This window comes from Rhinatrema bivittatum, chromosome 11 (genome assembly GCF_901001135.1).
Source record: "Rhinatrema bivittatum chromosome 11, aRhiBiv1.1, whole genome shotgun sequence".
NCBI classification, from domain to species: Eukaryota; Metazoa; Chordata; class Amphibia; order Gymnophiona; family Rhinatrematidae; genus Rhinatrema; species Rhinatrema bivittatum.
Window position 1 is genome coordinate 88470843 of NC_042625.1, and position 15497 is coordinate 88486339.

Here is a 15497-nt window from a genome sequence, read left to right on the forward strand (position 1 = left end):
TAGGTTACAAACACCTGAAGAGGGGACTCAGCAAAGAAACAGGGCGAGGCCCTAATCAGGCACTGAAACTTATTTTGAAATACTGGAGTTGGAGCAGGTTTGTTGGGAAATGGGTAACGGAGCAGAAAGTAACAACCTTGCAATATGGCCTAATAGCAAATCTAACTTTCCTTATCATCATCTCTTTGTAATGAATGGGTCGCGTCAAGAGCTAAAAGCACGTCAGGGAGCAGGGGTTGAATAGGGGAAATAAAAGGTGTGCGCTCTCCTTCCTCTTCCTTCTCCCCTCTGAAAGCAGCAAGCTCTGACTAAGGGAAGCGTCTGCCGTGCAGGAATATCCGCTCTCTCCCAGTTAGTCCAAGAACGGGGCTGTGGTTTCAGGAAACCTTTCGGCACAATCATCCCTAAGTCACGGTTCATGTGGAAAAGGCTGGATTTTGATTTGGGTGTGCAGGGGTAGAGCCAGCAGATTCGGAAAGAAATCACTGTTCCTTGCTCATGTATGGCCAGTGGAATGGAGGAACAGCAGCCCAGGCATTAGAGCAGGGGTCTGGGAATCGGGGAAGCCAGGGTTCAGAGCCCCCTGGTGCTCCCTTTGCCCTCCATTGGCTCAGGTATAGGCTTAGATTTGTAAGCCCTCTGGGGATAGGGAAACCTTTCTGTATCTGAATGAAACCTGCCTTGAGCTTCCAATGAAAAGCATAAGCTTAAAAAAAAAAAAGTGTTAGTGGGCTAGCATTGGAGTTAGAATGACCACTGAATTGTTAGAATTAATAATGCAGTAATGACGGCAGAAAAGGACCAAATGGTCCATCCAGTCTGCCCAGCAAGCTTCGTATGGTTGTATCTGCCGTGCCGTGCAGGTTACCCCCATGTTTCTCTTAAGGGTAACAGCTGCCACTCCCTTCAGTTATCCACAAGCCTCATGATAACCCATAAAACATTTACTGCTAGCCCCATTTTTACTGAGTGATGAGCTTTCTTGAAAATTCAGACAGTGCTGCTTGATGTGCTTTGCGTATGGACATGGCCGTAGAACAAGTCCTGTACGTTTTCCCTTATGTCTGCGTATCAGTACCCCAGACCATAAAAGTCAGGTGATTATCTGAATCCAATCCTCCCCCCCAGCGAGCAATGTTGCAGTTTATCAAAAGCGTTAAGGGTAGTTCTCCCTATGCCTTCTGTTAAGGGTAGTAACTGCCGCTCCATGCCTATCAGGTCTCTGCTTATGTGGAGAGTTAATGTCCCTCTTACAGAGGGCGACTCCTCATTTCAGTCTCTGTTGTGAACCTTTAACTGACCACAGCAATGAAATAGTTAAGTGCTTCCTCTGCCACTAGCCTGGGAGTTAGATATTTGTTGAGAGATGAGTCAAGAGGAGTCCGATCCTAACAGCAGGGTGTGAAATATGCACGGTTAACAGGCTGAGAGCCATTGCAGCTTTCCTGCCAAGCAGGCTCCCAGGGGAGGGGGGCTGCCCTGCAGAAGCCTTCATCGTTTGAAAGCTATCAATCAGTCTTGGGTTTCAGAGAGGTGGTGGAAGTTCCCCATACGCTGCCCTGAATATTTCATGCCAGACAATGTTGCATTGTCATCTTTCCTTCCTCCCGCAAGAAGGAGAAAATACGATTTCTATGCCCCAAGTTTTATAGTTAAGGAGTATGAAACGTGTGGCTCACTGTAGCAGCAGTGATGGGCAAGGTCTGCAGGCCAGCTAAAGCAATTCTCTTTTCTTGAAGGACAGCAGCTCGTGATGTGACTGTTTAGGGAGCAGGGCTTGCCCTATCATGGGATGGGTTAAGGCACTGAAAGAATAGGGGGCTGCTCCTGTCCACCCACCTTGTGCGCGGTATAGAGAACGGCTTCTGGTGCACCAGTGGCCGGGTCAGTTTGAGTGATTGTTCTTGGGCATTGCTTCATCTCGACCTCATTCTTCGGGAGGGCTTGGACAGTGTACTCTCTTCTTTCATGCTGTATGGGAATTCTGTCTAACGCTAGACCAGAACCATGCCCGCAGCGGGGCCCTTCACTAAATATCTGTGTGTTGTGAATAGGGAGAACGGTGCCTTTTCCATTCAAGAGAGAGAACTTAGAGCATGTAGTAATCTAGCACCAAAAGCTTTGCTTTTTACAATGTTTCTCCCCCTCCTACTGCTCTGCGCAAAAGAAGCTTCAGCCTCTGAGGACAGTTCTGGCTCACCCTCCCACATGGTGTCAGCTACGCGCTCCACGTACTCCAGCCACAAGCCCTTTCTGGGTACGGATGTATTTTCAATAGAAACCATGCCCAGTTTTACTACAGTAGTCATCTGTTTATCTTCCCTTCTTAAAAGGGATTTATTACCCTTGAAGTGATATAAATAAGAGGCACAGGCAGGGTTGCGATGTCTGAATTTACAACAGTTACATTATTTACAGAAGTAGTGTTTCAGCAAGGTACAGGTAGAACAGCCAAGCTGCAGCAGGTGTGGTGCACTCACGGATAAACCAGTGGAGGGAGGATGTGCAGGCCGGGCCTCACCCTCCCAACTCCACTGTAAGAGGCTTGTAGATGATTAAGGACAGGAGAAGGGAGGGTGGTGCGTGAGACCGGACTTCATGTCCAACATCCCTCTCACCAAAGCCCAGTGTAGTGAGCCTGATTAGGAGGGGTCCATGCCTATGGGTGCAGAGATTAACCAGAAACCTAAGCTGATGCTAATGACATTTTCATAGAAAGCAGTTTTACAAAAACAGAGCATGAAAGGTAACTGTACAGACGACTGTAGGTAGATGCACTTGCTGGTATGGGGAATTCAAAGCTGTACATGATCCCTGCCCATAGTTCATTAGTGCAAGGAAGATGAGTAACAAGCAGCTGTTCTCATGCACGGAGGTACCACTGGAGGCTCTGCACCTGTCCAGCTCGTGTTTCGCTCCCAGCTGGATAGTGATGCATGCACCCTAGCTCCTTTAGGCTCAAGTCCTACATGATTCATCTCAGACATTGCTGGCTGGTGGCAGGAGAGATGTTTGTCTAACTGAATTTCTTGGTGCCACTTCTATTCCAAGAGCTGTGCTCTGTTAGTGCAGTCTTTCAAAGCTTTGGTGAGCCATGAGTGATGTAAAACCACCCCGAGCTTGGTTAAGGATGAGACAGGAGATGGGCCATGTTGCCAATCCTTGGTGTGGATAAGACCAGGAGCATAGTCCCCTCCTCCCTTTCTTGCTAGACGAAGGCTGCGGCAGGACAGCTCCTCAGTACGTCTGTGTGACAGTCGCCCAGCTTGATGCCAACCGAGCAATGGTAGAGTCATACTGGCCGTCACTTGTGGGCACTTCTACCAGAGTGCCATCATAGAGCGGAGATGTTGAGGGTGCTGGGATAGTAGATGCCAGGCTGGTGTAAGAGACTGAAGATCCCCGCAGGAACTGGGAGGTGGAACCTGGCTGAGAGGTGGTAGGGGTGAGGGAGTTGCTACCAAGTGACCACAGACTGGGATATTGACTGAAAAAGAAGAGAGAATAATGAGGGACTAGCTCAGTTCCTGCCTGTAACCCCAGGCTTGGCAGCTGTATCCTGCCTCCTCACACGGGCACCCAAGCATCTGCCTGAATTGATAAAGAAGGTACCTTCAGGCAGTTCCTAAAGGCTTAATGGAGGTTTGCCCTATCAGCACCCAGACCTGCTTAAAATGGTACAGGGTATAACTTTTATGGAGCACATGACTGCTGAAAAATTGTATCTTGATGAAGCAGAGTAGTGGATGAACCAACAGAGAAACCAACAGGAGGGGAGAAAGCTCTGCCTTACCCTAAAGAGACAGCAGTGTAAGAGACTTTTGTGGCTTGGCTAGACATAGGGGGATTTCTTCACTTGATCATCCAAAAGTAGTTTGTCTTAGCTTTAAGGGTCAGTGCCACCTTGATAGTTATCTTGGTCATAGTTGACTTCATAATAAATGTGATTAGATTACATGAATTATATATCATTCATGTATAATTTTGAAACAGATCTAATCAGGAGAGGTGGTGAGGGCTTGAACCGCTGCAAGTGTTCATATGTCCCCTTTCTGAATATTACCTACGACCTCCCAACCGCACCTGTACAGGGCAGGATTGTTTAAGGCCTACTCATAGCAACTATTGAGTCAGTCCTCTTAAAAACAAAAAAAAAAAAACCTATTGTATTAGTTAGCAGTACTATGTAACAGGGTAATGTAGTCTCTCTCATGCATGAAAAGAGCAGATACAATAATGGTTTGTGTTACATTGAGGAGTCTCTGCTGAAGTTCACAGCCCAGGCCTTACTCTAGTGCACTACACCCACCTTAACGGGTAACAGACCTGCCCCCTCTTCCCTCAAAGTTACACTTTCCTTGAAAGCATGTTTCTCCTTGCTCTTAACAGGACATCACTCTTTTAGTTCCTTATTGAACTGATGGTTTTCTCTTCTCCCTACCATGTTTTTGAAACTCTGCCTTGTCAAGCAATTAGAAAAACAAAATGTTGATTCCAAACCTTGTACTGGATACAGAGTTAGGAGAAATGGGTAAGAGCCCAGTGGAACTGGAGAGGCTGAGACTGGACCAGCTGTCATGAGTAGGAAGCATGGAGAGGCCACTTGCATTATCCATATAATTATCTGAAGAAAAGATAATTCAGTTTAGACACAAATTCCAACAAGTACCGCTAACAGAAAAAGAACAACCTAGCACCCGCTCTGTAGGAGCAGATGGGCAGCTGGGACTCTGTCATGCACCCTTTGGAGATGGTGTGACTTCATTTACGAATGAGCTGTAACCAGAGGAACTGGGAAGGCTCTGTTTAGTAACAGATGCACACACTGCTCTAAAGTGGAAAAGTTTGGGAGGGTGGGGTACTGGAACGTGTTCTGTGGATATACTGCCCAGTTTTAGTTTTTGCCCCTCTATTCTGTCTCATTTATATACTCGTTGGCCTCTCCCAGCTGTAGAGGGTAGCCAAAGCATAGCAAAGCTATAGCAATCCTTTTCAAATACCCCCCCTTCAGATAAGAAAAGAGAATAGTTATCTAAAACTGTCCCAGGGAAACCTATGATCCATGTCATGTGTGTGAGAGGTGTAATATGTGGATGTTTTTACAGTCTCTTTACTCTTGAACTGGATACCATTACCCCTTGGGAAGGTGAGAGCTGCAAGTGCCTTCCTAGCTCCTTGAATCTGTTTCTGCTCCCTGAACAAAAAGATGCAGGAGGCAGTTATCTGCATTGTTGCACCTGGACCTTACCTCTCTAGGGCATGCAAAGCTCTTGAAATTAGCAGAGTCCTTACTTGGCGAGGCATTTCTCTGGCTGTAGGCGCCTGGATAGGGCGTTGCTCGATGATTCCGCAGGCTGGAATATCGCTCACAGTACGAGCTGTGTCCCGTGGGGAGAGGGGAAGGATTTCCTGAAAACGAGGGGCTAGCAGGGGAACAGAAGGAGCTGTTGCCTGCTGGTAGGAACCAACTTCCAACTATAAAAAGAAAGAATAGGTAAGGATTTGCAGGGCTGCAGAGGGATGGACGTGCTTAGCTCTCTTTTCCAGGAGCAGCAGCATTGCTATTGGATTCTGAGCGAACCCTGCAGAAGTAGCAGCCGTCCTGCTAGGAGCTACTCTGCGAGGCACGAAAGGGGAGTTTAACATCAAGGGCTGTTTCTCGCTGCTCTATTCCTCCAATCCTTGGGGTGGGTACAGTGCAGAAAATAAAAGGTTAAACAGCTGCTGAACAGGAGGTCAGTAAGATTGGGGGGGGGGGGGGGGGGGGGGGGGGGGATTGATGGAATTGTGCTACATTGCATGGTGGGACTTTGCCCCATGTGAAGTAGGAGAGGCTTGGGGAAACGGGAGTGGTCTTGAACCTAAAGATAGACAAGATCCACCAAATCCCATCAAGATATGCTTTCTATTGGGCCAATACAGTAAAGTGTGCTCTGGTGGAGCGCACTGATAGAGCCAAACCCCTCCCCCGCAACTAATAGCACCTGCAACATGCAAATGCATATTGATGGGCCTATTAGTCATTCCTGCGTGATTCAGAAAGCAAAATGTGCAGCCAAGCCGGCCGGCACCAGGAAAGTGTACAGAAAAACAGAAAACTGCTTTTCTGTACATCCTCAGACTTAATACCATAGCAATTTTAAGTCGGAGGCCCCAAAAATAAAAAAAATAAATTAATTAATTAATTAAAAATCTGCCTGCGGCTTGGAAGACGGACGCTCAATTTAGCCAGCGTCCGTTTTCCAAACCTGTGGCTGTCAGGGGGTTTGAGAACAGACACCGGTAAAATGGAGCGTCGGCTGTCAAACCCGCTGACAGTCGCTGCTCCTGTCAAAAAAGGAGGCACTAGGGATGCGCTAGTGTCCCTAGCGCCTCCTTTTACCATGGGCCCTCATTTGCATGTGGGCCGATACTGAAATCGCACGCCCAGGACACTGGCCTGTGCACTTGCCGGCTCTCCCGCGCTTCTTTCTGTATCGGCCCGTATGTTAGAATTGCCTCTGCTGTGGAGCAGCACATGGCAGCTTTGCCTTGCATAGCTCTTGGACACGTTCTCACCGCGCGCCAGCAGGCCATGCATGCTCTGGAACAGATACACACCCTGACAAGCAATAGCACAGACTGCTGCAATGGAATGAGGAATATACGACTCACTCTGTGAATAACCAGGCTGATGGTTCTCACTGCTATTATCCAGGATGTCGCGTGTGTCACTTCTGATAGGAAATAAAGATAAAAGGAGTTGAAAAAGAACACAGTTGGAGGGTGGCACATTTCTGCTCCTGCAAGTCCACACATAGCCCTGCTGTCCTGGCACATCTAGTGGGGCATTCACCGTTGGATTTTCCTAAAATCTGGAGCCTACTAAATTTCAGCCAAATCTGTCTGCAGCAAGGATCCCTGCTCAATAAGTATGGACAGAGCCGTCACTGGGCAGGATGACACCCAGGGCAAAAGGTTGCTCTGGGTGCCTCCTCTTTCCTTTCAGACTCAGACGGCCTCGGTGGTAGGGTGCCCAGCTTGCTTGCCCTTCCTTGTCCACCCCTTGCGACAGTGTTGGCAACAGATGAAAGCATCTAAAAAACCCCTAAAATCTCAAGCAGTTCACACAGTAAAGCATAATTTCCATTGCTCTCTGGCCCTGGCACAGCAACTCCAAGCTCCTTTATGGTGATGGTGCGGCCCTCTGTCGTGCTCACCTCTCCTTGGCATCCAGAAAAGCTTTGGCAAAGGGATTGTGTTTGATTTTCAAGGCTGTGATCTAAAGAGAACAGAAAGAGGATTTATGGGCCGAGGCTCCCAGTCTGATCAACCTGACGAGCCTCATGTCGTCTACCAAGTGCCAGGCAGAGGGAGCACCGTAGACTTGACACTAGGGGCCGATCTCAAGCAAGCACACTGATTGCCTGAGAATGGAAAACAAAACAAAATTTAATTTGGTTTTTCAAAATATAGCAGCTGCTCTAACACCACTTACCCCTTCTGCAGATCTAAAGGGCAGGAATGATGCCCAGCCGCTCCCGTCCCACCGGGTCTCCATGTCACCAGCCCAGCACCATTCTGTTGTAGAGAGATAGGGTGGGGCAGAGGTACCACCCTACGAGACTGGTACCATTTTGAGATGGAGAGCCAGTGAGGCAAGTGTGACTGGGAAGTCCTCCTGCCCTTTAGACATACAGATGGGGCATGTGAGTTTGGGAGCTGGGGCAGACCAACCCAACATTTTTTCATTTTGTTTTTTAGGGAAGGAGGGGGGGTTGTGTGTTTTTTTTTTTTCCATTTTGTTGGCTAAAAATGAAAGTGTTCAGTGTACACCCCTAAAACATGCATACATTGGAGACCCACTAAATTGATCTTGTGTATATCCCAAAAACCTGACTGGCTGTGGCATCACCAGGACAAGTTTGCTCTTAATTTGGATAGTTTAATTTAGTCATTTATATGCCACATTTTAATCTGAAAGAGCAATTCAGAATTATTTTTTTTTTAAATAAAAAAAAGTAATCAATAAACAGAACAAGTATTACAATATAAACAAAAAAGGCAAGAAATGATCCTGAACAAACAGAAAATAGAAATGGGGACCCAGTTTTGGACACCAACCAATTGATACCTCATAAGCGAAGGCCTTAATGGAGCTTGCAACAAGGAACCAGGTTTTCACAAGTTTCCTAAACCTTGAATAATCAAAAGGTAGGTCTTGGCTCCACTGGCATCAAATTCCAAAGCATTTTGGCTCTTCTGTTTGATAGAAAAAGATCCCACCTAGGGCCAGGACACTGAGTAAGGCTTCCTGGCTAGATCTCAGCATCCTTTTGGGCTCAGTCTGGCATGGAGCTACTGTGGCCCAATGCACCGTAGGGTTTTAAAACTCAGGGCCAGAATCCTTATTCATCTGGGAGCTACTGAAGATCTGCCAAGAGGGGGCATCCTTTCCCTCCAAGAGGCTGCATAGATTGTCCTGGCCCCACCACATTTTGAAGTGCTGTGGAAGTCCTCCCAGCATAGCACAGTAACATGCACCACAGTTTTAAAATACCATAAAGAAAAAAAAAAAAAGAATGGATCTGATGAACTAACCCTAATTTCTAGAAGGCTCGTTTTGTTACTGTTGAAATATGAGAATGTAACTCAGGAGCAGAGTCAACTCCCAAATTTCTAACTGACTAATGGGCAGATACAGTAAAATCGTGGGAGAGCAGGCGAGCGCCCGCTCTCCCGGCACGTGCACAGGCACTCTCCTGTGCACGCGATTCAGTATTTTATTTATTTAAATTAGGCCCGGCAGTAAAAAGAGGCACTAGGGACACTAGTGTGCCGGCATCTGTTCAAGCCTGCCGACAGCCATGGGTTCAGAAACCGGACGCCGGCAAAATTGAGCATCCTGTTTTCGACCCGCCAGCAGCAGGCCCATTTTAAATTTTCTCTTTTTTAAACTTTCGGGACCTCCAACTTAATATCGCCATGATATTAAGTCAGAGGGTGCACAGAAAAGCAGTTTTTACTGCTTTTCTGTGCACTTTCCCAGTGCCCGGAGAAATTAGCGCCTACCTTTGGGTAGGCGCTAATTTCTGAAAGTAAAATGTGTGGCTTGGCTGCACATTTTGCTTTCTGAATTGCGCGGGAATACCTAATAGCGCCCGCAACATGCATTTGCATGTTGCGAGCGCTATTAGGTTCGGGGGGGGGGGGGGGGGGGGGTTGGACACGCATTTTGGACGCGCTATTACCCCTTACTGAATAAGGGGTAGAGCTAGCGCGTCCAAAATGCGCATCCAAATGCCGGCTAAGTGTGCTCTGTTGGAGCGCACTGTACTGTATCGGCCTGAATGAAGGGGAACAAAACCACCCATCCAAAGGAGGGACCAGCTTTGGGCTTCCAAACCAAAAAATTCTTGGGTTTTACTTGTGTAAAGGTTATTTTGTTTCATCCATTTTAAGATGGTGGGTAATAAATATTTTAAATATGCCTAGACAGCCGTGAAGTGATTGCTTCCCAAAAGACAGGAGATCTGGATGTAAACAATAAGAGCCAGATTTTTCAGGGATGCATACATGAAGATATTTAATAAGATCCGGTAAGACAGAGAACCCCGAGCGACTCCACACCCAAATTGAGGGGTTTAGATATTTTATCCTAAATTTGTGTATTAGATTCTGCCTAGCCATATCTGTGGATTTCCCTTAATCCCCAAATTCTCTGGTCAGTCCAGGTGAATAGAATAGTCCACTAGATACATCAGGACAATGCCATTGCGGGAGATTTTAGGAATTGTTTAGTCCTGTGGACGTTGTTACCCAATCACTGTGCATTACAGAGAAGAGAAAGCCTGGGAATCTGCACCCTCACCTCCTCGTTCTGGTAGGCTGTGACAGCAATGAATTGGGTCTCTGGGAAGGCAAAGCTGCTAATCATTTTCTGGGGACCTCCCACCTTCACCACGTGAATCCGGGGTTCATACTTATGGAGGGAGTTCAGCATTATCTGTACAGCACAGGACAAAGGAGTTAGGCAGGAAGACATTTACTGATAGGAAATCTCACTAGGGATGCGCATTCATTGGAAGCAAAACGGGAAGTTTTGTAAAACAAAACAAAAAAAAGTCTTATTTTGGTTTTAAAATGAAACATGAAAAATACAATTAATGCAAATGAACTAAAAATAGTGTTCAATATAATAAGGCTGCTGCCACCACCACAAATCACCCCACTCTTCCCGGGCTCCTGCCCTGCAACTAATGCTATTGCAATGTTGGCCAGCACCATCCTAAATTTTTGCCTTACAAAACGCCATTGCCAAGGGTCAATCTGGTACCACTTTGTAAGACAAAGATGTATGTTCTTACAATGGCACCATCTATAATAGCAGCAGCAGTCTGGGATCAGGCACTGCACTCAACTCTGTGATGGCGAACTCCAGTCCTTGAGTGCCACATAGGCCAGGCTTTCAGGATATCTACCATGAATATGAATGAAGATTTGCATGCACTGCCTCTATTGTATGCAAATCTATGCCATGCATATTCATGGTAGATATCCTGAAAACCTGGCCTGTGTGTGAACTCCAGGCCTGGGGTTCGCCAACACTGCCCTAACTCTTTAGGGTGGTATGGCTGAATACACATCCAACTCCATGCAGCACCACCCTATACCCATCCCAACCAAAACAATTAACATTCTGTACCATGCTACAAATCTGAAGACAACCAATTTACAGAAAAAAAATGAACCGTAAGGCAGAGAACTAGAGAAACTGTTATAAAGATTACACTTAGAGAACAGCCACTGCCATTAGCAATGGTAACATGGAATAGACTTGGTTTTTCAGTGCTTGCCAGGTTCTTGTGGCCTGGATTGGCCACTGTTGGAAACAGGATGCTGGGCTTGATGGACCCTTGGTCTGACCCAGTATGGCATCTTCTTATGTTCTTAAAGCCTACCTGAAGACTAAAATATCCTACACCTTTACCCTTGGCAAAGGGATTCAGTTCAGAGCCCTCCCTCTCGTCTGGCTGCTGGGTGAGCCTTACCTGGCCTCCTCCATTCATCTTATTGGAAAGCTTGACTTTACTGAAGGCAATTGTAGCTTTCATCCAGTGAGCCCCGAAGTTGGGGGAGTCGGGGTGAATGTAGACACAGCTGGGGCTCTGAGGTTCTGGTTTTCCTCCTGGGATCCACTCGCCATTTACGTACTTCCATCTGTTGCCATCTGCGGCCACAAAGTCCAAGAGGATGGAGTACATGGAATTTGGATCCAAACCAGACAAGCTCACTTTCAACACAGGGAACATCCGCCTAGAGAGATGCAGTTACAGAATCACCATCACACAGGCACATTTTTTAATTAAAAAAACAAAACAAACTTTCAGTGGGAAAGATAATAGATAAACATGCTACACTCAAGACATCTAAAAAAAAAAAAAAAAAAATCTGGTATGCTTCCAAGCAGTATACAGGATAAAGTGGTGGGAGGCCACTCAAATGAACCAACATAAAGGATGACATATGTAGGGCAATATCTTTCTCTGAGCAACTTAATATTTCTTGACTAGCTTTGGGAAGGTTACACTTCCTTCCTCAGGACCAGTATATTGAAAGAGATACAGAACTAAGTAGAAAAGCATAAAAGTGTCCCCTGCCATAAGCCATTACAACAAATTAAACACCGATCCACCGAAATCCACCTGAATAAATTGTCCCAGAAAAATACGCCAGCAAAGCAGGAGCAGCAAATTACTTCACATTGACATCCTTATATCGTTAATTAACCAGGGCAATAAATGAAGGTACTTAGTTTAATCTGTTAAATATTACCCAACAAAACTTAAAGTTTAAAAAGACCACTTTCTGCTTCCAATTTCATTGATTTATGGTATTTTTATTCTGAGAACAAGTCAATGATTGAGGGAAAACAGTTTCATCAAGATAGATAAAAAGTATATCTAAAGGAATACGGTGAAAACCACAGCTGCTCCGATTTCCACTGGCTGAGACAGAGGCTGGTAAGTGGGTAAGAATTATTTAAAAACTTATCCTGTTTTACTAAAACATTCGCTGAAATAAAGGCAACCAACTCGTCCAAAATAATTCTATACAATATTTTAAAATGCATCACTGTTGATTCTCAACTCCCAGTACCTAAAGAGAAACCATTGCTTGAATCGGACCGACAACGTTTACATATTCGTTTAATAAAAGTAAACCTGGTAAAGTGTTTATAGTGAGCAGATGAAAGCAATTTACTACATATATGCAGTTAGTGCATAGAAACATTGAGCAGACTTTCTAAGTATATAGTTCATTGCTTTTCAAAAATATTCAGGTATAACTGTGTGTGATAAAGGGTGCCACTAGTTTTTCCTTTAGAGTTACAAAGTTAATTTAGAAATAGGTTAACAGGGAGCACAGGATTTGTTAAGGCAGAGTAACCGGATCAGTCTTCAGTTTACCCATTCAAAACTGATTAACATTTCTCTTCCTTCTCCCTTCCGCAAAGGGAACCAGGTAGGCAGACTCAAAATGAAAAATGCTACGTGTATTCCTATAATAAAAATAAATAAATCTTATTGCATTGATGGGCTGTGTCAACGCCAAAGGTTCTCAGCTAGACCTTAAATTATAGCTTATTTGTGTATCAGGCTTCAGCTCTGTTTGCTGGATCACTTTTTCTACTCATTAAAGTGTACAAATTATGGTTGCTCCTACCCCGGTATCTGTTTCCTCAACACAAAGAGCAGAGATGTACTTTTAATGTAAACAGTTTTGACCAATATTTTATTGAAAAAGCGGTATAAAAACAATTTTGAATAAATGCCCAAAACATTGCATTTGAGATTTTTTTTTTTTAATCTTTCACTGTAGACTCCAATAAATTATATTCTAGCTATTCTTTCCTTCGCAGGGCTAAAAATACTGAGTCCCTGCAAATGTCATCGGGCAATTAGTTCCCATCTCTTCACTTTAAGACTGCTGCCTTTAATTTGTTGACAGATCTGAGGGATAAACCCAAGAGTTTAAGGATCTCTTTTTAATGCTGGAGTAACTAGATAAAGTTACATTACCCAATGCCAACATTATTTCCTCTGCCTTACAGATCCGCCATCAGACCCGGTAGGGTAGATTTTCTAGCTCCAGGCTGCGTTGTACTTAGAATGGGGGTCACTAACCATACAGATACCAAAACCTTCAGCCTGTTCGGCTATTGTTTGTTTAAATCGTTTGATCTATTGGATGCTCTGAGCGAACTTTCCAAGTTTCCGTAAGTCGACTTTTCCAATCCCATGTAGTTGTATAACAGAGCTTTATTTAGAAGTCTTTACTTTGAAAAAAATAAACCCTCAAAGTATGAATATGAAAAATATTTAAAGTTCAAATCCATTTTTGTAAAGACATCTCTTAATTTTTAATGCAATTAAATGTAATGCGTCCTGAAACATTTTTTGGAGCCCTTGTGTTCAGCCTGTACGGTCCGTTATTTCAGCTTTTTCACATGGTTCAGAATGACATTAATAGGGAGCCTGGCCTCGATGTCCCCTGACTTTGAAGGGTAGATCAGACAGCACATCGCCCAAAGGTTTAAGGTTTTAAATATTCCTTTCATAAGCCAGGATGCAAACAAGAACGTTTTGATTTTAAAAAGTCCTGTTTTAAATAGAACATTGCATCTTATATCTAAAGACAGCTCAAAACAATCTGCACGCAACTATATTTATATATCTCTCAGCCTCACTAAAAGCATTTCAACCTTACGGGATATGTTTAGATCTGCTAGATCTTCATTTTAAGGAGCCTGATGTTTATTACTTCAAAGATTCCTCGATAGGGCTACAAAAGTCCTGCTTCTATCTATCAGTGAGAATGAGGAGTTTCTCAACACTTCAGACCCAATCCCTACAAGATGCAATCGGAACTGGAAAAGTCCTTTTCCTGTTCAAAAGTTAGAGCGCGCACGGTGCAGCACTAGCGGATTCTATCAGCGCTGCTGCAACTATCCGCAGTCACTGAACCTGGACCAAATCCTTAACCGGGAATACACCGCAGAGCTTTAATCCAAGAATCGTTTCAGTGGCTACGCAAAGAGTGGGGAAAACTAAGCGTCAGACGCCTCTACTACCAACCACTTAAACTAAGATAATGTTTAACCCGATGTTAAATGTGTCAAACTTTACACATTTACAAACGTTCTTGCTCTCTGGGTGAAAATACATTTCCGAAACAAATCTTACCGTTTAACTATTGTAAAACAAGGTACTTCTACTAAATATATATTCCTAAGGGCAATGACAGCAGGGTGCTTGTGTCATAAGTAAACTTAATGCGTTGCCTGATCAGGGTCGTTTGCCCGCGGCTGGAAAGGAAGGGAGCTGGGTGGCCGCGGGGCGCTCACCTGCCCGTTTTGGTGACGATCATCTCGTTGGTCAGCTCTTTAAACTTGCCCCACAGCTCCTTCTCCTCCAGCAGCACGCTGATCTCCCTCTCCAGGGGGTCGCCCTTCTCGCTGCCCGCCTGAAACTCGCTCTCCACCGCACTGAAGACATGGTCGAGCCGCTGGTCGCCGCCGGCACCCGCGCTCATGGTGCGGGAGGCCGAGGAGCTCTCGCATGCCCCAGGGCGCAGGCTGAGCGCGGCTCGGGGTCAAGGATTTAAATCCCCACCTCGGGAGCTCGGCTCTTATTGGGTGCCTTGCTCGCGAGCCACGCACCCTCGCGGGAGAGCGCGCCTTATGATTTGATAGTGCAGGAGTGGGCGCGGCCTAATGCCTCGGAGCCCTAGGGCAAGCGGTGGAGTTTAAAGGGGGGGAGCTTTCTTCAGCTTCTTTTAATGGGGGTCGGGGAATCCCCCACACACACCCGCACTGGGGCAACGAGGGATCGGTCTCCCTAAGGCAAGGAAACACTCACAGGGCGTTATGGCCCTGAGAGAGAGAAAGAGACTCAACATAGAAGCATGGGGCAGCTTACTATTCATATCAATGGAACAGGGGCACTGTAACATCGGGGTGAGGGGAGCAGTCAGCACAGCAAATCTTCTCAGCTCTGTACTGTGCTGTTCCTACCTGTCATGTTGTATCTTAAACTGCTCCCTGCTACGTTGATATAAATAGTAAACTGATCCGTTCTTCTATGTTGTGTTTCTCTCTCTCACAAATGTGATACAAATCTTTTTGGGGCGGTAGCACAAAGGTCTATACCTATAGATGGGAAATTTGCCTAGCCACGCTCCCTTTTTTAAGGTGGGCGCTATGCTTGCTATAAATATAGCAAAAGGATGAGGGTTAAAATTGGGGAAGGGGTTTCTGCTCCAAAAATGTAAACCTAAACTGAAAGCCTTTGGGGTTTTGCTACTGCCCTTCCCCTAGACTTTATGCCTTCAACTGGCTCCCTGTAGTTTCCAAGAATCTACAAGGCAGAGGAAAAAAAATTCAAATAAACTCTGACCTGCAGCTGAGCAGCTCCCTGGGGAGAACAGTAGCAAAGACCAAGGGAAGGGAAGTTTAG

General features: G+C 45.5%; 1 protein-coding gene across 2 annotated transcripts; it reads right to left on the reverse strand.

Moving 5' to 3' along the window:
• Positions 1–1460: 1460 nt before the first annotated feature.
• Positions 1461–14662, reverse strand: LOC115100629 (T-box transcription factor T-A-like). Of its 2 annotated transcripts, XM_029619254.1 has the most exons (8): positions 14387–14659; positions 11031–11295; positions 9851–9985; positions 7200–7261; positions 6655–6716; positions 5293–5475; positions 4501–4624; positions 1461–3487 (listed from the first exon to the last, which is right to left on the reverse strand). In XM_029619254.1, exons 1-8 carry the CDS (start codon positions 14572–14574, stop codon positions 3238–3240), a joined length of 1269 nt encoding a protein of 422 aa, XP_029475114.1. In that variant the 5' UTR covers positions 14575–14659; the 3' UTR covers positions 1461–3237. The 2 variants fall into 2 exon arrangements, with proteins under 2 accessions (XP_029475114.1, XP_029475115.1); XM_029619255.1 differs by lacking the exons at positions 6655–6716; positions 7200–7261 and having other exon boundaries at positions 14387–14662.
• Positions 14663–15497: the final 835 nt, after the last annotated feature.